Source organism: Cupressus sempervirens, chromosome 5 (assembly GCF_028749045.1).
Source record: "Cupressus sempervirens isolate cs-2001-9-10 chromosome 5, ASM2874904v1, whole genome shotgun sequence".
In the NCBI taxonomy this organism is placed as follows: Eukaryota; Viridiplantae; Streptophyta; class Pinopsida; order Cupressales; family Cupressaceae; genus Cupressus; species Cupressus sempervirens.
In genome coordinates this window covers 392,218,918-392,239,907 of record NC_143122.1, presented here as the reverse complement: position 1 = coordinate 392,239,907, position 20,990 = coordinate 392,218,918, and the positions used below count along the sequence as shown (strand labels likewise).

The 20,990-nt window shown below is 38.6% G+C and overlaps 1 protein-coding gene across 1 annotated transcript in view; it reads left to right on the top strand.

Moving 5' to 3' along the window:
• Positions 1-20,990, top strand: part of TIM50 (Haloacid dehalogenase-like hydrolase (HAD) superfamily protein) — a 116,168-nt gene that overhangs the window by 9,769 nt on the left and 85,409 nt on the right. The window contains exon 2 of the mRNA XM_089830763.1: positions 9,851-9,939. Within this exon, the coding sequence (XP_089686889.1) occupies positions 9,851-9,939 (89 nt within the window). The remainder of the gene's footprint in view (positions 1-9,850; positions 9,940-20,990) is intronic.

The window sequence follows — 20,990 nt, the reverse complement described above, 5'->3', positions numbered from 1 at the left end:
ATATATATAAACTTATACCATATAACAACCAATGGGTTTCTGCCTTGGTGGAAGATCAAAAAGGACCCAAGTGTGATTCTGTAGCAGGCTTTGATGTTTGTATGTCATGACCTGTTCCCATTTTGGAATTCCTTTAGCCTTGAAGTATGTCTGAGGTTCAAACACACTGTGAATGTTGGCCACGAGAGCAAAATTAATTGTCTTTGTAGGTTTGCTCTTTCTTCGAGCAATTCTCTCATCAATGAGCTCATCATCTCGAAGATCAACAACTATTTTAGCCCACCACTTAGGCCAGAGAGGACAAGGACCAACATTAGTATTAGGAGGTGCTCTATGATTAGGTTCCTCCTTAGAAGAATCTGGATCAAAATCAGGTTAAGCATCTACAAATCTGGGTGATCCTGTAGTAGAAGTCGAAGGTGTTTGTATAGGAATCTTTGGTATAATTGGAGCTACTGGAGCTCTTTCATTAGGTGGATCTACTGGAAGCCGAAGTCCCAAATCATAAGCCTTCATAGCCTAATCTGCTAGATTAGGAGTAGGACAAACAAGCATGAATGGTCCTCGCTGCTCGTCAAAGACTACATCACGACTGTACAAGAGACGAGATTTCTCATTGTTGATTAGGCGACATGCTTTATGAAGACTACTGTATCCACCAAGCATGAGTTTTTGACTCTTGGCATCCAACTTGGTGTGTGATGCATCAGGGATCCAAACATAGGCAAGAGAGCTAAAAATCTTCAGGTCATTGATCTTGGGCTTGCGACCTGACCATGCCTCTTCTAGAGTCTTACCTTTGACCACCACAGTGGGTGACCAGTTCAAAAGGTAAACTGCAGTGTTAACTGCTTCAACCCAAAACTTCTTCAGAGAATTTTTGTGATCGAGCATGAATCGAACCATTTCATTGATTGTTTAGTCCCAACGTTCAATGACGCTATTATGCTTTGGTGTGTGGGGTGTGGTTAACTTGCGCTTGATGCCATGAAAATCACAAAAGCTAGAGAATCGATTAGAACAAAATTCCTCCCATAATCTGACCTAAGAGCAATGCTAGATTTCCTAGACTCTTTTTCAACTAGAGGTTTAAATTATTGAAATACAATAAACACTTTTGATTTCTTTTTAAGAAAATGGACCTACATTTTTCTATTGAAATCATCATCAAACAACAGAAAATAACTATACCCAAGAACAAAAAGAGTGGCTATAAGGCCGCATATATGGACATGAACAAGCTGAAGTACCTGAGAGCCTGTCATGAATCACCACTTTTGAAAGGTGTGCTATGTTGCTTCTTAGCCTGACATGCATTTTAAACTCCAAGCTCCTGAGTCTGAAACTCTGGCAATTCGAGGACAAGCTCCTCTTGATCAAGTTGAGAGAGAGATAATGCACATTCAAGCAGCCATAGCTAAATCTTGAGAATCACCAGAATCAACAAGGAAAAGACCATGATCCTCAAGACAAATTGCAACAATAGATTGAGTCTCCCTATCAGTGATGGTGCATTGATGTCAACTGAAGATAACATCCAACTATGGAGAGTGTTGCAACAACTGATTGATTGAGAGTAGATTTAGTTCCACCCTTAGAATGTAGTACACATCGAGGAAAATGAGATTGCTTCTAGCAGAGTGAATTTGAATGTTGCCTTCTAAAAATAACTGAATCTGAAAAAGGTTGGTAGTTAGTGAATCAATCTTTGTGGTGGGTGAAATGACAAGAGGCTATTGAATCAATGCACCAGGTAGATGGCTTGACATGATCTGCAAGGTTTTTAGCCATGAAGGCATAAAAGGCAGATTCAGTCTGTTCAATGTTCTTTGTCTTGTTTGCTTTTTGCTGTGAACCAATTTTCTTAGATAGGGCAGCTAAGCATTTCCGACATTCAACCTTCATGTGACCATACTTGTGGCAGTAGTTGCACTGAACGTTCCTTTTCTTGGAGCCTTTTGATGTTGGAGCACATGACTTCTGTTGAGAAGACTATTGTGAATGAGACTCACCCTTATCCTTTTGAAAGGATTTAGCAGCAAAGGCTTGCTCTATGGAGGTGGAGCTGGAACTGTTGTTTCCACCAATCTTGTTGAAGCAGATGTGTGCAGCGATCTGTGAACTTTAGATCAACATCGGTAGAAGTGATGTTGAGAGTCTCAATAAAATGCTCATAGGACTTGGGTAAACTTTTGAGGGTTATTACCACATTGTCCTCTTCCTCCATCTTTTGTCCAATGGGAAGCAACTGATCATGAATTTCTTGAATCCTATTCAGGTGTCTCTAGAGCAATTTATGCTCATCCATGACAACATAAAAAGAGTTGAGAAAGAAGGTTGTGCTTTTGTCTGAAGTCTCATGAAGTTTCTTGATATGCTTCCATATCTCGGTAGCGGTCTTGCCAGATGGAATTTGAGGGAGTTTATAATCAGCTATGTATAATTTGAGAAGCAGCACTGCCTCTTGATTCTTTCGATCATATGTATCCTGATCAGTAGCAGCTACAATTGGACGCTATGTAACACTGAAAACAATCCGATCAGTAGTCCAATATTCAAAGATTGTTAGCACCCGCTGCTTCCACGTGCCATAATTCTAACCATTGAATTTCTGATTTCCCTCAAGCAAAATATTTGTCAATGATGTTGTAGTGCATTTTTCAGTGAAAATCTATGAAGGCACGACTTAAAAACAAAAAATTGGAATATGTTGTTAGATTTTGGATCCACTGGCTCAAAAATTGAGGCACCCCAAAATTATGGATGACAACCCATTTGAGCTCGCAAAAAATCCATCAAGAATATGGTACAAAAATTTAGGGTTTCAAAAAGAACTGTAGGTGGCTCCAAGAAAGCTTAAAAAATGGCAGATTCCCAATGCGGATCAAATACAGAGAGTTTTATAAACTCTAGACAATGCCGAATACAACAAAATATGGCCAAAAATTTAGTGCGACTTTAATCAAAAAACACTGGAAGAACCCAGAATAAATTGTGTCCAAACACTAGCGGTGATTTACAGAGAAAAAGTCACAATTTTTCAGAGTTTAGTGACCAACTAGAGCTTGAAATTGCATCCAAAAAGACGCTGCAAAAAATCAGTTGTGTTTGCAGAGAAATGGATGCGTGAGCAGCAGGAAAAGACAACCAAAAACAACCAGAAATGGTTGAGATTTGCAGCACGAAACCCTAGCTTGCAGCTGAAAATTATTTTCGAAAAAAATTGGCACTGATAATTTCAAAACGAAATGATTAATCTTTATTTGATTTTTTTTCTAAGTATTTGCTCTGATACCATACTATGGGAAGTAATTGTTACAAGATTCAAGAAGAATTGGCAGATTAACGGATTTCCGGATGATTAATTAATAGAGGCACAAATGTGTTCCTTATAAAACAACGTAGACTGAAGACGGAATTAGAAACAAAACTAGAGACAGGATAGGAAACATTCCTATCTGGACTGAAGAAAAAAGAGACGGGATAGGAAACATTCCTATCTAGACTAAAAGACGGACTACAGACAAGTAGTTGACTATTATAGAAAGTATAAGATATTATCTTAATACCCTCCCTTAATGGTCAACGTACGGATGTCGGAACATTCTGTGATAATTGAGACCCTCCCTGGATCTACAGAATGTTGAAACCAAGAAGCTTTGCCAGAAGAGTGCTATGACTCAAAATAGGTTGCATTTACAAAACTTCGTTTTTGTGGAAAAAACGGTAAAACCCAGAATCTCACACAACCTTGCGTATTACAGACAACTTGAAATGATTTTTGAGGAGAAAATCAACAAACCCAGAATCTCACGCAACCTTGCGTATTACAGACAACTTGAAATGATTTTTGAGGAGAAAATCAACAAACCCAGAATCTCACGCAACCTTGCGTATTACAGACAACTTGAAATGATTTTTGAGGAGAAAATCAACAAACCCAGAATCTCACGCAACCTTGCGTATTACAGACAACTTGAAATGATTTTTGAGGAGAAAATCAACAAACCCATGAAAAACAGAAATAGATTCAGAAGGCGAAAAATGCAGCTTCGCCTTGATTAGGAAGCTCGACAACTTGTGCTGTTGGCTGGGAAGCATTTTGCCTTGCTTGGGCAGCCAAACGTTTCCGGCACTCGAACTTCATATGGCCGAACTTGTGACAGTAATTACACTGCACATTTTGCTTCGTAGAGCCATCCAGGGATTGAGCAGAAGGTTGATGCTGGAAAGGCTGAGAAGACTGATGGTTGCCAATGTTCTGTTGAAAGGATTTTGCAGCAAATGCCTGCTCTGAGGAGGCTGTAGAAGCACTGCTGCCAAACTGTTGTTTCCAACGATCCTGCTGCAGAAGTTTGGTGCATAATTCTGGAAACTTCAGATCAACATTAGTTGACGTAATGTTGAGTGTTTCTATGAAGTGCTCATAGGATGATGGTAGACTTTTCAGAGTGATGACTACCATATCCTCTTCCTCCATTTTCCGACCAATAGCTTCGAGCTGATCACGGATGTCCTTAATCTTTGTTAGATGCTCTTGTAAGGACATACGTTCATCCATCATAATGGAGAACAATTGATTCTTTAGAAAGAATGCCCGACTTTTGTCAGATGTTTCATGCAGCTCCTTCAGATATTTCCAGATTTCTGCAGTTGACTTGCCTGAAGGAATCTGTGGTAGCTGATCATCGATAACAGAGAGCTTAAGAAGCATAACAGCCTCTCGATTGCGATCATCAAACTTGTCCTGTTTTGCTTGGTCAGAGGTCGGACGAGTCTTTGTGCCTAGAACAAGCTCATCCAAACGACGATATTCGAAGATGGTTAACATGCGCTGCTTCCAATGATTATAATTGTGGCCATTGAATCGTAGACTGCCCTCCAACATCAGCTTAATCAAAGATGCCATTTGCACGAAGTTCGAGGCAATGCTGAGGTTGACCCAGAAAAAAAAATGACAAGTGCCCAGAAGAGTAGACAGAAAACCCAAAAGGAATCTGCAGTCGCAATGTAAATCCGTTGGCTCGAAAATCGAGGCACGAAAAAATGAGGTACCCAGAAAATTCTGACGAAGACCCAGATGAAGTCTCGAAAAACCCACCAAGAATCTAAGAATCTGCAAACAAAAAAAATTTTCGACCCCAAAAATTAGGGTTTCAAAAAAAAAACGGCCCTGGCTGAAAAATGCTTGAAAAATCTTCAGATTTCTTGATAAAAATGGTCGATTCTGCTTCCCAAGCACGATTATAGACTGAGTATGCAAAAAAACGACTCCAAATATGAAGCAAACAGTGGCCAAAAAGATAGAGGACCTTCCAAAAACAGTTGCAGATTTAGGAAAATCGCAGAGGCCGGATTGAGAGCCGTTTTGTTTTTAAAAAACGTCAGAAAAAAAAACAGGAGCTGAGAAGCATGGCAAAAACACCATTTCGCTGTTACAGGCGCATGAAAGCTAAAGCCCGGCTGCAAGAAAAATGGCAGTAAAAAACGGCCAAAAAACGCACGACTTCAGGCCTTGTAGACTGCGGCCAAAAGTTGGCACATTCGAACCACGAACCAGGCAGAACACAAGCCGACCAGAGAAAATGTAGAGCCGTGATTTGCAGAAAAAACACCCTTTACTGGTCTCACAAGCCCTAGCCAAAAACCAGGAGTTCTATGAATTTCTCACAGAAAACGGAAACCCTGCTCTCGATTTACAGTGAGATTTCTCCGAATGGAAAAACCCAGTTTGAAGCAAAATATCACGGATACTTAATTTCGAAAATAGCTACTGATAATTTCTGAAAAGAAATTATTATTTTCAAAAAAAACTTCGCTCTGATACCATGTTACAAGATTCAAGAAGAATTGGTAGATTAACGGATTTCCGGATGATTAATTAATAGAGGCACAAATGTGTTCCTTATAAAGAATTACAAGGACGTTGTTTCTAAAAGAAACAACGTAGACTGAAGACGGAATTAGAAACAAAACTAGAGACAGGATAGGAAACATTCCTATCTGGACTGAAGAAAAAAGAGACGGGATAACATTCCTATCTAGACTGAAAGACGGACTATAGACAAGTAGTTGACTATTATAGAAAGTATAAGATATTATCTTAATAGTAATTGGTAAAGTACTTGCTTGATATTAGCAGAGATCAATAGATCAATATATGCAAATGAATAAGCAATGTTTCTTTAGGAAGCGATCATTAAGAATAGAAACATTCTATTTTAGCTAACACTTAACTAAAAGCTAACTAAATATTAGAAAGATTCTAATATTTACAATAGATTACAATAGATAACCATTAAATAGAAATAGACACTATCTATTATCCTAATACCATACACGTCAAATAATATACTTGAATAGTGCTGACAGGCAAAGAAACAGTTGAGTAAATTTGCTTTTAATAAAATTAACACCAAGCATTAATGAATTTTTTAGGTGGTTGTTGTCAAGACCACATCCAATTGCACTAAGCATAGGTGATAGAATTAATGAGTTTGTTCCCCAATAAAGACACTAGGCATTTATTTACTTGTGGAGCATGCATGCGATAGAGCCATAATTTTATATACCTTTATAAAAATGAAGCTACCACTGTTTAATAATATTTAACCCTTATGAATATTCAATGGTGACATGTCATATGAACTGACTAAGCACTACCTAAGCAGCTAAAGAAGACAGGCAAGTAGCTTGACCAGATAGAGAGGCAGTTAAAGCAGACAACCAACCAGCTCAAGCACAAAACCAAGTAGGTCAAGCAGCTCAAACATCTTGCGTAGCTCAAGCAATTTTGTATTACTTTGAATAATTCTCTGAGATTTATACGATCATGATCATCAACCTTGACATCAATGTCAACATAATCAACAAAGGTTTCATTTGAGGAGGACATCCAAGGGAGATCGATTTGGGGAAAAATATATTTTTCCCAAAGGCAACAATAAAAAGTGGTGACTCAATTGTTCCAAAAGGTGGTGACCCTTTCACCAATTAAGTATAAAGGAGATTTCATTCCATGCATTAAAGGATGACTTATTAATTATTGTTCATGATTCCATCCAAACAAATTCTTTGTTCATCAATTATTAATCCCTCCAGAAATCAAACAAACAATCAATCAACAAAATCAAGCAAACAAGCATCAAATCCACATCAATCATTAGTTCATTTGGGGATCAAGAAACAAACAATTCAATAGTGAAACATCACTCTATCAAATCAATTTTCATTCATACATCATCCACCAATATATCAAACTAGTGTTCATTATATCATCACTTTTCAATCATGTAATTTACTAATTTTCAATTACTTAATCATAACTCACTAATACCTTAAATCATCAAATCAAAAGGAATTCATTCAATTGATTAATTGCTCATATCAAAGTAATGAGACTCGGACCCGACTTTGACTCGGCAAGGGCAGTTCGACTCGTGCCTCGTCTCAGACTCAGTCGTGACTTGGCGAGCCAGGGTAATTTAATAGAAATACCCTACAGAAATATAAGATATTTGATGGCTTGACGGGTCAAGGGCACGGGTCATTTTGACCTAAAAGGGGTGGCCTGACTCATCGACCTGGGTGACTCACGGTGAGTCACGTTACCATGATTCATATGATTGTCAATCTTAACAACAGTCGAGTGACCTATTGAAGAAGAGAGGATTCTCATACGCATATATTTCTGAGTATAAGCAACAGATCAAATTGATATAAGGAAAAACAACAGATTTGTGCTTTAAAAAGTATTTGGCTTGCAATAGGGATAATGTTATTAAGCATATATTCCTTAATATATCTTTTACGAAGATGTTAATAAACTTTGTAAATTAGTATGTTTCTTTAATTAATAAATAAGTTTATCTATTCTTTATTCCTATGAGCAATCACATGGGAATGGAAGGAAATTTGTTAAGGAGAGGCATTAGATCAGTTTCCTCGAATTAAGTAGATGACCCCAAGTGCGTGTGATTGTCTTAGTTGGATGTTCCTGCCATTAGTGTGCCAAGGGGTGAGTCGTCTTAATTGGATGCTCATACTCTTGGGCCTAATTGGGCTGAACAGTCTTCCTCAATAACCTGAATTCTCTTGAATTAAGTTGGGTATCCCAAGTGATAAAACGGTCTTAGCTGGATATTTCCGCCATTTGTGGGCTAAGAGGTGAGTTGTCTTAGTTGGATACTACACGCCCATTGGGTTGAACAGTCTTCAGGCATTCTTCGTGTTTTTCCTCTCCAAACCCTACTATGGTTGATTATGGGAAATGAATTTATTGATGGCTTGGTTCCTAAAGTTCATAAGTTATGGCATGATTTATCGAAATAGATTAAGTTGATTATTGATATATCTATGCATTTATATTTGTTGTTTGATCCCTTACCCTAATAGAAATAATTGGTCTTACGAATTATATTTTAAATCTTGTCAAACATGATTGCAGGATCTCAACCAAGATTTTATTTGATAAAGGCATTTTAATGGTAAAATATAATTCAAACTACATTATGTTTCTTCTTTCAATTGAACTTTGATATTTGGGAGAGATTTAGGATCATCACAAAAGGGGACATCATCATAAATGTTGATGTGAATTACCCAGGGTGGTCACATGGCAGCTGGGAACAGTCAATTAGAGACCGCTCATTCTTTTTAAACCTTCCAAAAAGCTAATAACAACTAATCAAATGTTCAGAAGCAGTAAAAGATACCAATGTCGCTTGCCCAAGTGTACTGTAGCCTCCCTTAATGCTGGTACACCCAAATATGGCCTGGAAACTGGTAAAAGTAGCAATATTTAGGGCAGATCTGCCCTACCAAAGCAAGGGCTCCCATAAAATGTGGTTGGAAATGTTGTTCTCACAATAAATTAATTGGAAAAATACTACATTGTACATATTGAAATCACAGCAGGTACCTGTATATGCTGGCAGATTATGAGCAGATCACAAATGATGCCTTGAGATGCAAGACACAGTCATTAAATGCATTTCTCTATCTCCAAGGGTACCATAATCTTCCACTTCATCAATAAAATAGACACCTTTCTCTTTCTCTGTCTTTCTCTCTGCTAGTAGATTTTATTGTTTCCAAGTGACCAAGATGGTAGATTTATGTGATGAAAAATGGTAGTTAATAATCTCTCTCTAAGTTGGCTATCTTTCTCATAATGGCAGTTTACTAATATGAAAAATCACTCATCCTGAAGTCATTCTTAATATCTGTCTTCATGAATTCATAGAGATGGTTTGTTCCATGATCATACAGATACATCAAATATTTTCTTGGTTATGTTTTTGCTCTCTTGAGCAGTTGAAAATGGTAAAACATCCATGCTTGTGAGACAGTATGATTCTGCACATTGTAAAGGTTATCCTCCTCGGTGAAATGCTCGCGAGTGTAGGAAGTTACAAGACCATAGAGATGATATAATAATTCAGTGAGATGGTTTGTTCCGTGATCATACAGATATATTAAATGGATTCCTGGTTATGTTTTTGCTTTCTTTGAGCACTAACAAATGGTAAAACAATCCATGTTTGTCAGAAAGTAGGATTCCACACATTGTAAAGGTCATCCTCCATCTTATTGAAACACTTATGATTGTAGGAAGTCTCAAGACCATAGAGATGATATAAGAATTCAATGGTTGTTTTTCATTGCTGTTTTGATAAACGGGCTTAGAATCTATTTTGGAATTCCCTTTTGTAGCAAACAATCCTGCCAATATAGTCTTTCATACAGTCTTATACTTGTTTTAACTGAGTTTTATTTTTTATATGATCTATTCTTGTTCTTTTTTCTAGACCAACTCCAATTTTATTTAATCTGTTGGGCATTTATGCAGCATATTCAACGGAAGAAGTAGAAGAAAAGGCAGCAGCTCTGCGAAAATCAGCAAACTACAATATTCCAAATGACGCCTCTACCCTTGAAGTATGGAAAATGGAATATACTTTTCTTAAAATACTTGCTTTGATAATTCAGACAGTTATTGTTTATGCCATGAAAGACAAATATCATTGGGAATATTTTTTCCTAAGTTGTTTTTCTCTATTGGGGTATTAATTTTTATGAAGATTTGTAATGGAATATATACAAACTTGATGAAATATGGGGAGGAATATTTGACTACAAATGAGTTCAAATTATATTAAATAGTGTTCATGAGTACATGCTTATACTTTCTCTATTAGTGATACATCTATTATCCCATTGAAATCAAAGTGTTTCTCACCTAGCATCTAGTCATTGTACTTGTCTACTAAAGGTCTTTCTCATCCACACAGGTACATGGATCATTCCCCACTTGTAGGAACCAAGTAATGCAATGCCCCCTTCTAGAGTAGAATTTTATATAATAATAATTAAAAATATATAAGATTAAATAATTTTAAAAAATTAAAGATTTACAATAATTATTATAATTATAAATATACTAATTCAAATAAATAAATAAATAAAATATTACTATGATGAAAGAATATAATAATATTAAATAGGTAAGAAAATAAAATATGAAATAAAATTATTTCATTATAATATGATCTTCATAGATAACCGGCTAAGGATAAATCATGTCTTGTATTAGGCAATACATAGAGATCATATAGGAATAGATAATGCCTAAATCAACTGGTTTAATAAAAGACAAAGTATGAGACTTAGAGTCATGACCATTGGGTCCAACAGACATGCCCTTTCTCTACTTAGGCGAGGAAGATATAAATGGAGGAGAAGATACATAGACATGGGGGGAAGGAGGATTAGGATACTTTCCAACACAATATAGCAAACAAGGCAATCGCACAGGACAGGAAAATATAAAAAGCTTCGAACTCCCTATTATTGAGCAATAAGAAAAGATGAAGGAATCTCTGATAATAGGCAACCAGTCAAGCTAACAGGTCTAGACATTGTGAGCCTTCTTAAGAAAATGAACCTCGATAAATGATAAGGTGGAGGGATATCAGTACATAAGTTTAAGTCATCTAATATTAAATATAGTCGGCAGTTATGTATCAAATCACAAGCCAAAGACATAAGGTGCAGTCATAGGTAGGAACATTACCAAGTTAACTGAGGAACAATAAAAGAATAGATCACTAGATACCACCCAGCGTGCAGAATCAAAGGTGATAACACGAATAGTGATATTCACATTGGAAGCCAAGAATGCCCTTAAACAGTGATAAGGCATCGATTAAAGGAAGGAGATATTCTCGCAAGATGGCAAATCCAAAGGATAATAAGAAACATATAATAGTATTACAGGGAGATAGAGAACAAAGACAAAATAACTTAAAGCCCATGGATAGATGATCAACAGGTAGCGGACAAGACAGTTGCAGGCACATAATAGAGGAGAACTAAGAACAATGACGACAACCCAGATAGTGATGAGTACGGGATAAGGAATTAGTCTCAATCAAATCATTAGCAGTGATACAAGAGTTAACAAAGTAAGGACACTCAATGACATAACTTGCTACTATGTGGAGTGACATACATGAGTGTCATGCAGAAGAAATCGGACCACTGGGCAAGGAGAGATTGAACACAAGGTAAGAGTCAATAGTGATAGGAGACATTCACTGAGGAAGAGTATATAAAGAAGCACAACGACAGTGAATAGAATAAGGATAGTTCATTATTCTTATTTAGGAGATTCCAGTCTAGATTTAAATAGATAATACAGAGATACAGATGAAATTAAAAACCAAGTAAGATCATATAAGATTAAAGGCAACCTTAGGAGCAACATAGAGGCATACATTTTTTTTGTTTTGTTTATGTGATAATCATATGGGGATAAGAACTCTATAGTTCTTATAGAGACCAAGTTAATCTTGGTAGAGGGAATTCAACTATGGATGTCGAGTTTCTCATAAGGAAAACTCCGAGACTAGAGGGCATTCTTAATGGAATGTCGGGATTTGAAATTGGAACCTAGAGAGAGATTTATAGAGAATCTCTTAGAGACAATATATATTGTAGTGGTCAAACATATGCATATGTCAGAGATAAGAGACTTGGTAGAGGTGGGATCTCTACCAAGTAGTGTTATCAAAGATCCCAAAGAGGCCTAAGGGAGAAGCTCTTTCTATGACAATTACCTAGCCGAGATATAATTATCACCACGGCGTTAGGTGATTGGAGAAAAAATCTCTTCCAAAGGATTAGGAAGGGGTAGCTTGGGTAGTATTTAGATAAGCATTTACTTATATCCAATATTGCTAATATGTTTTACATACGATTTTCAATATGTATAACATTCGATCCTAATCGGAAAGTGGGTACATTACGGTAAAGAAGCAAATTATATCAATGCCAATTAATGATCAAAAATATCAAAGCAATTGACATAGGTACAATAGCAAAGGACTAGAGCAAAAAAGGGTTCTAGACACAAAGCAAAAGTAAAAACAAAGTCTGAAAAAAGTAAAATTATTTACATATAAGATAGGGAAAGATGTTGCAAAGAAACGCAAGCAAATGAAAACCACCTAGACAAGGAATCTATTTTTAGGTGTTAGTGTTCCAAGATGGATTGTATTAGCCAACAATATTATCATCAACCATTGTAGGAATACCATCCTAGTGTTTGATAATGTTTGTTTGGAAAAGACCAACTCTAAGGGAGTTGGGTTGAACAATCATAGTACACAAATAATTGGCAATGCGAGCTTACCCTTAGGACCTAGGTCATGGAAGAAGGGTGTAAGAGGGTCCTACCAGGAACTCCTATTGACCTTGCAAGAACTCCATAGCCTTCTTTTTTCATGTTAATCATTAGTAACTACCTGTCATGCTCCCTATATTCAGATTTGTTGCTATTAAATATCCACCTGCTTATGCATTTTATCTATTATTGGCATTTACGGTTTAAAACATAATATGATCAGAAAGGAACTTCACTGGTAGTCTAAATCAGGCACTCATTTATTTATAGTATAAATCTGTTATAGAAATCTTTGAGTCATTCATTTGTGTCAAGAAAAGACACAACAAGGTATACCAAAATTATCTTAGTATAGATACCCAACCACACAGATTACTAAATTAATCCAGATTTATTATGGCTCTCTACCGTCTAAGCTCTGCTCAATCTGTCTAAATCCTATAAAATGCATGAAAGAGATATTAACTGCTTGCTCTTCCCATCCAGCAAAGCAATATACTGAATTCAGAACTTGTTGGTAAACAGATTTGTCACTTTTAATTTTTTTATATCTTAGCCCAATGGAGTATATATGATGAATTGCCGTGCCGTGCACCAGTTGGATAGATCCTTGATATGTGACCTTCCTCTGCCTTTACAGGGGCAGCTCCCTTGTATGATATAATTTTGAATTTTCCAAATGAAGATATACAAACTTACAAAGATTCAATTAAGGTCACTGACAGTGAATATACAAACAACTTTCAGGAGCTTTGGCGTATTTGCTTAAAGTACCAATGGTGACGTGCAAGATCTATGCTCAAAAGTCACCATCAGCATAAACTTGATTCAATATTGAATGAACACACACAACACCATGAGAACACACTGCAATATGAATCAATATCTTGACAATTGATATTTTTGAAAAAGAGACAGGATTTGTATTTCTTCTCATATCCTCATACCAAGAATACAACAGAAGTACTTAACTACAAAAAACAAGATTGTAATCACTTTACAGAAATTTGCTCTTTAGCTGATTATGAAGCTATAACATAGGTGCTCTCTTATTCAATAAGTGCCAAAAGCTCCTTTACATGACTCGCTTGTGATATTTATAAGTTCTTTTAGCATAACTAACTTTTGGGTTCCTAACTACCTAAAAAGTTAGAGTTTGGAAATTTGGAAAGCATTTCATAATTAACTCTAATTTTATACAAACTCCAACTTTTAAAGCCTAACCTTAACCGAAGAAAAGTTAGGATCTTAACCAAAGTTGCATGGATACGGATACATATACAAATACGGATACAGTATTGGGTATGGATACGGCCAATTTTTAACACCCCAATATGGATACGGCTGGACACGACATTAATAAATAATGCATACACATATATTAAACACAGTTTTCTAAGTTATTATAGGAGATTTTCATTACTTCAAAAGCAATATTGACACATAAATGCTACATAAGTATTTGTAAGTTAATTTAACACTTCACAATATGTAAACATAGTAGAGTTGCATTAGAAGATAACCCAAAAAACGGGTTGCTGAAATAGAAAAACATTTTATTTGTCTTTCTCATTTGGTGCAGGTTTTGTTTATACCATTTTAAAAAATTTGCTTTAATAAAGTTTTTTAAAAATTAAATCTGGGAAGATTTACGTCAAATCTGTTAGAAAATCAAATCCCATTGTATTTGGCACAGTTGGAAAATCAGGTTTTTTTAGACAGACATGGGTACAATATTTTATGTGTATCCGGGCAGTATAGGATACGTTTCCAAATTGGATTCGGGGATACGTGCGCCGAAGGAGGTACAAAGGAGTTTGTGGCAACTCTGATCTTAACCCAAACCAAAAATCAGTTCAAAAGTCGACACTTTACAAAATATACAATTAAAAACCAAAAAGGCAACTTTAGCTCACTTCTAAGATTAACTTTTCAAGCACTTGCACTGGTATCCCCTATTGCAATTTTTTGACTGGAAGGTTGAGGTTGTGCCATCCCTGCTTTGTATGCTCTGAAAGATTTAATCACTTGAGGATTTGTTTTTTGATAATGATCACACTTTTCATTTTCAGCTTGCACCTGTCATTATCTTGCTGAATTTTATCTAAATCCTTGCTGTAGCTTGGCAAGTAAAAGATAGATGAATCTAATACAACTGAAATGACACTTAAATACATCATAATATCAACACCTAAGCATTGTTTATCATTAAATTCTGAAATAATTTTCACTTCCACACTCTTCAAGATGGCAGGCACATCTGGATCTTGTGTTTGCTAATTGATTGGAAACTCATCAATAACAGTTGGCAAATTACCCAAAGCTTTGACTTCATCTTTCAGCTGATCCATACTTGTACATTTCCATTCATTATTTTCCAGCCACATGTCGGTTTGCTCATCTTCCTCACTTGAGAACAATTTTAGAGACTTGACTATATTGTTGTCGATTGGTTTAATTTCTTTAAAGGTTACCAACAATTTCTTTCCAAAACAACTGTTGCTCTTTAATGGTTTCCAACTCTTTCAGTGTTCCCTGTTCTATTTGAGTTGCCTTTACATACATCGTTTTCCTAGCGTTGAACAAATTAGATGCTTGTTCAATTAGATGCCTGATCCAATCATCTACCACTTTGCCATAGGCTTGATGTTTCTGGATGTTCTCGATAGCACCATTGTCTAGCATCCGTTTAGGATCAACAATTGCTCCTGTAGAAGATGACTCGAGAGATGGAAGTGCATCGTCTACCACTGATCGCAGACATGAAGATAAAGCTTTGACTTGATGCTTAAGTCGATCTTTAGTTTGCTCCTCTTTGTTTGATTGTTCAACCAGAATTGTTGCAGACACTTGAAAATTATGAATATTACCTTCATGTGTAACCCGACCTAGATCCACTTAAGCTTTACTGAAATCAGATTTACTTGCTTCATTAACATTCTTCTCTGAAATGGGCTGTGCAATTTCAGCCATTAAGTTGCCTGTAGTTAGGTTCACTGTTAATTAAGAATCTACTTCAGGCTTTTTCACCTTAGTACTCTTAAGAACGAAATCAATAACGGCATTAATGCTTGGTGTTTCTAACTGAATGACTCTCTTCTTCATCCTTTCTAAACTTTGTTGTAGCCAGGAGGTTGAAAAGTTACTGATGATTCTATTGCTACATGAGCGTTCAAAGCCATAGGTGTAAGTACCTATTCAACTGTATTATCCACAAACTGGAATTTCATGAGCAACACCTAAATCATGAGGAGACAGTGTCCCTGTAGGAGAAGTCAAAGAGTGAATCATTTCATCTACAAATGATAATAGCAATGTGCTCATCTCATGGGTTTCATCCACCATTTTGCTGAATGGGATTGAGGGCCTTTTCTTTAGGCTTAGACCTCTTCTTTCTAGTTACAAAATTAAGTTCACATGCCGAAACTAAATTCACTCCTTTGTTGGGATCTTCATCATCACCCCCTCCTTGTGCATTTTGTAGTAACTGGCAGTAGTAGGTGAAACATGTGAGGTGGTTGTCCTAGATGTGCCTTCTTGTGAATTACTGTTCTTAGCGGAATTACCCTTCCTTGTTGGTTTAGTAGTTGTGCCCTCTTTGACTTTACATTTTAACCATTTCTCTGTTCTTTGGATGACAGAGAAAATCTTTTCTTTCAGATTCTTCACCTTTGGTAGAGACCAAGTTGTATAAGGTAACTCTAAAAACTGAATCCTTTCAAAATAGAAATGATCAATCAAATCCAATCCATACTCGTGCACACTTGTTACATCCCATCCCATTTTAAATTAATGATCTTTTGGACAGTGAACCTCATCCGGTCCCTTTTTCTTACCTCAAAGTCGTCTTTACAATCTTCCCGATTGTCTTCCATAGTTTGGAAGTTGTCATCGGTAGAAATTGTGTATCGGCCGACGGGTCCCTTCGGAAAGGAAATTGTGTATCAGCCGATGGGTCCCTTCGGTAGAAATTGTGTATCAGCCGACGGGTCCCTTCGGAAAGGAAATTGTGTATCAGCCGACGGGTCCCTTCGGAAAGGAAATTGTGTATTAGCCGACGGGTCCCTTCGGAAAGGAAATTGTGTATCAGCCGATGGGTCCCTTCGGAAAGGAAATTGTGTATCAGCCGACGGATCCCTTCGGAAAGGTTTTTATGTAACGACATGTATGTGGCCGACGGACTCCTTCGGGAAAGTTCTTCGGAAAGTATTTATAACCCCTTCGGGAAGCATTGTATTCATCTTATCATCGGATCTTGTCATCGAAACATAATGTACTGTTTGGCATATGCGAATAATAATTATAAGAGTTTTGCTGTTTGAGTTCGTGTTCATTATCTGTGTGCAATTCTTAATTAACCTATGCGGTAAACATTTGGTGCCGTTGCCCGATGGACCTGGTACGCAGGCAGGCGGATATGAATTAAATGCCGAATCAGTTGAACAAAGATAAGAGTAAGCTGAAGGAAAAAGATGACATACGCGTTGCACAGGAAAATTTAATTCTGGCTCAGTAGATAGAGCGCCGAAGGAGATTCCAGAAGATTGTCGACGGAAACAGGAGTGCAGAAGGATTGTTGAAGGAGACTCGACAATGGCTTGATTTGGTGGAAGAAGCGAGGGAGGAGTTTCTGAACTTGCATACGCCACGGGAAGAGAATCCTGACGGAAGGAGATCGACTCGCATGGCTTGAAGTGCCGAAGGAGCACGAGTGTGGAGTGACCTCTTCGTCCGAGATATACTTCCGGAACGAACAACTTCGGTTGACGAACCCTCTTCTTCACCAAACAGCGCGAAAGTCGAAAAACAGTGCAGGTGTTGAAAACAGCGCGGAAGCCAAAAACAGTGCGGGTGTTGAAAACAGCGCGGAAGTCGAAAACGGCGTGAGTGTTGGCAACAACACAAGTGTGCGGAACAACGTGGGTGTGCAGAAACAGCGCGGGTGTCCAAAACAGCGCGGGTGTGCAAAACAGCGCGGTTGTTCAAAACAGCGTGGGAGCTCAGAACAGCGCGGGTGCTCAAAACAGCGCGAGAGTGCAAAACAGCGCAGGTACACAACAAAACCCTCAACATACAGTGATAATGGCAGGTCCGAAGGAAAAGTTGCCTAAATTTGATGGTGCTGAAGTAGCTGATCCCATTCGACATTGTAAAACATGTGAAACCATCTGGAGGGCAAATGGCATAACAGATACAAATGAATGGATCCGACAATTTCCCGCTACCCTACGGGGTGTTGCAATTGATTGGTTTACTGATATTGATCCACAAAAGTTAAACAGCTAGGATAACATTAAGAAGGAGTTCATCGCAGAATTTCAACTTCTGCGCGACGATAATGAAATTGTAGCGGAGATATTCAATACCAAACAAAAGAAGAATGAAACAGTACGGGTCTTCGCCAGGAGGTTGAAGGACTTAATCAGTAAAATGGAGAATAAGCCGGCAGATGGGCTCCAGAAAAGATGGTTCATTGAAGGCCTTCACCCGAAGCTGCGGAAAAAGATGAAGATTGTGCCACCATCGACATACATTGAAGCGTACAATCGGGCAATGAATCTCGAAAATGACCAGAAGACAAAGAAGAAGAAGAAGACCAGCTCATCAGATTCAGATGACGATGACCCTTCAGGAGAAGATAGCAGCGACGATGATGAGGGCAGCAACAAGAAGGTCCGTGCTCTCCAGAAGGACATGATTCGGATGATGAAGGAATTCAAAAACATGAACAAGGAGACTAAGGGCAACGACCTATGGTGCACGGAGTGCGAGAAAGAAGGCCATACGAAGGGATCTTGCCCGAAAGATCAATTTTGTGAGATTTGCCAGATTCTGGGACACTCGGTAAAGGAATGCCCTTTCAATTTGGAAACAAGAACACCGCAGCAAGTGTTCCTCACGTAGGAGGCATCCCTGTCAGGAGGGAACGAGAACACCAGTACGGAAGGTGCCACATCAGGTGGATACAGAAACAACCGGCACGGTCAAAACAACAGCAGCAATAACAACAATGGCGGCAACAACAATAATGGCGGAAGGAGTTGAATTCAGTACGATGCGAATGGTCGGCCAATTGTTCAATGCCGCGCATGCAATCTGTGGGGTCACTTCACCCGAGAGTGCACAACAACGAACACACCGAAGTTGCTATGCCGATGATGTGGACCTGGCGATCATGATGATACTAAGTACCCGAAGTCCGGAGTAAACTTGATTGCCGTCAGGACGGACAAGGAAGAAGTTCTGGCTATCACACGAAAGCAGGCGAAGCTCTACCCTAATCCGGCGGAAGAAAAAAAGAGACTGGAGGAAGCATGGGCAGAGATCCAAAAAGCAACACAGGCAGAAACGGCACACCTGAAGGACCCGCCAAGTACCTCTGTTCGGAACTGTGCAGAACAGAACATTGTACGACAAATATTGCAAGCTGAGATGCCCGTCAGGATAAATGATCTGTTGCTCACTATGCCTTAACTTCGTACGGCCCTCACAAATATAGTCCCGAGTGCTAAGCAACTCGTAGAGCAAGACAAGGAGAAACAGGGGGGTACAAGTGCAGAAGATCCGATGCTGTTAGCTCTTTCATTTGGATGCTATTCGGCAGTTGTTGAAATGGGCATTCTCGGGACTGTGCTAACGGACACGATCGTCGACGGAGGATCCGGTGTCAATGTGCTACCAAAGGATACTTGGAAAAAGTTGGGATAGCCAACATTATGGCCACCTACCTTCCAGCTGTTAACAGCCGATCAACACGGAATCAAGCCATTGGGAATACTCACAGCGCAACCAGTGACAATTGGAACACAACCATTCCTGTTGGACTTAGTTGTGATTCCTCTCAGGCAGAAGGCGTCACTCGATGTGACCCCAACACATCAGTTCACTAAAGGGGAACCCATCAAATACAATGAAGTCGCGTTGCAGACCATGAATTTGAGAGACGAAACGAAACCACGGAACATACTGGTAGGAGACAATTGGGACCCAGTACTAAAGACAACAACATTCAAGATATTTTTAGAGTACAAGGATGTCTTTGCATGGACGTACAAGGACCTGAAGGGCGTACCACCGGAATTGTGTGTGCATCGCATTCAATTGATTGGAGCAATACCTGTACGAAAGAGGCCCTACAGAATGAACAAAAATTATGCGGCCCGGGTTACGGAGGAAATCAATCGGATGCTAGAGGCCGGCATTATTTTCAAGGTGCAGACCAGTGAATGGGTATCCCTGATAGTGATCTCACTGAAGAAGGACTCCATTCAGATCCGAATATGTGTTGATTTTCGATGCCTGAATGCAGTCACCATCAAGGATCCGTTCCCGATCCCATTCACGGACAACATCTTGGAGGAGGTAGCGGGACACGAGATCTACTCATTTATGGATGGTTTTTCCGGCTACAATTAGATTTCAATCGCAGAGGAGGATAAACTGAAGACGACATTTGTCGTAGAAGATGGGGTCTATGCCTATAATCGGATGCCATTCGGTCTGTGCAATGCGCCTGCGACATTTTAGCGGATCATACTACACATTTTTGACAAGATGTCCGTCGGAAACTTCGAGGCATTTTTGGATGATTGGTCAGTGTTCAGTGCGAAGGACAAACATCTGGCAGCATCAGGTGAGTGTATGGAAAGGTACCTCCGTGCGTGTTTGGCCCTGAACCTGAAGAAGTGCAGATTTATGGTCCCACGCGGAAGGTTGCTCGGACACATAGTCTGTAAGGAGGGACTGAAGATAGATTCGGACAAAGTGCGGGTCATATTGGAGATGCAGGCGTCCACCAATGTGACAGAGGTAAAATCTTTCCTTGGGCATATAGGGTATTACAGGCATTTCATCAAAAATTTTGCCAAGATAGCATATCCGTTGGATAGGTTAACTTGCAAGATAGAATCGTTCCGATGGGAGAAGGAACAGGATGAAGCATTTGAAGGACTCAAGGTACGACTGGCTACAACACCTATTTTGGCATACCCGGATTGGAATAAGGAGTTTCATGTGCATGTGGATGCATCAAACTATGCGATCGGAGCAACTCTCGCGCAAACAGGAAGCCATGGGTTGGATCAACCGATCTACTTCGCCAGTCGGTTGCTATCAAAAGCTGAACAAAATTATAGTACAACCGAACGGGAAGCATTGGGGATGGTCTATGCTGTGCAAAAATTCCGACATTACTTGCTGGCCACTCCATTTGTGTTCTATGTCGATCATTAGGCCCTGTTGTATATGATCAACAAACCAGTCATTCAAGGAAGAATCAGCCGATGGTTACTCCTGTTGCAGGAGT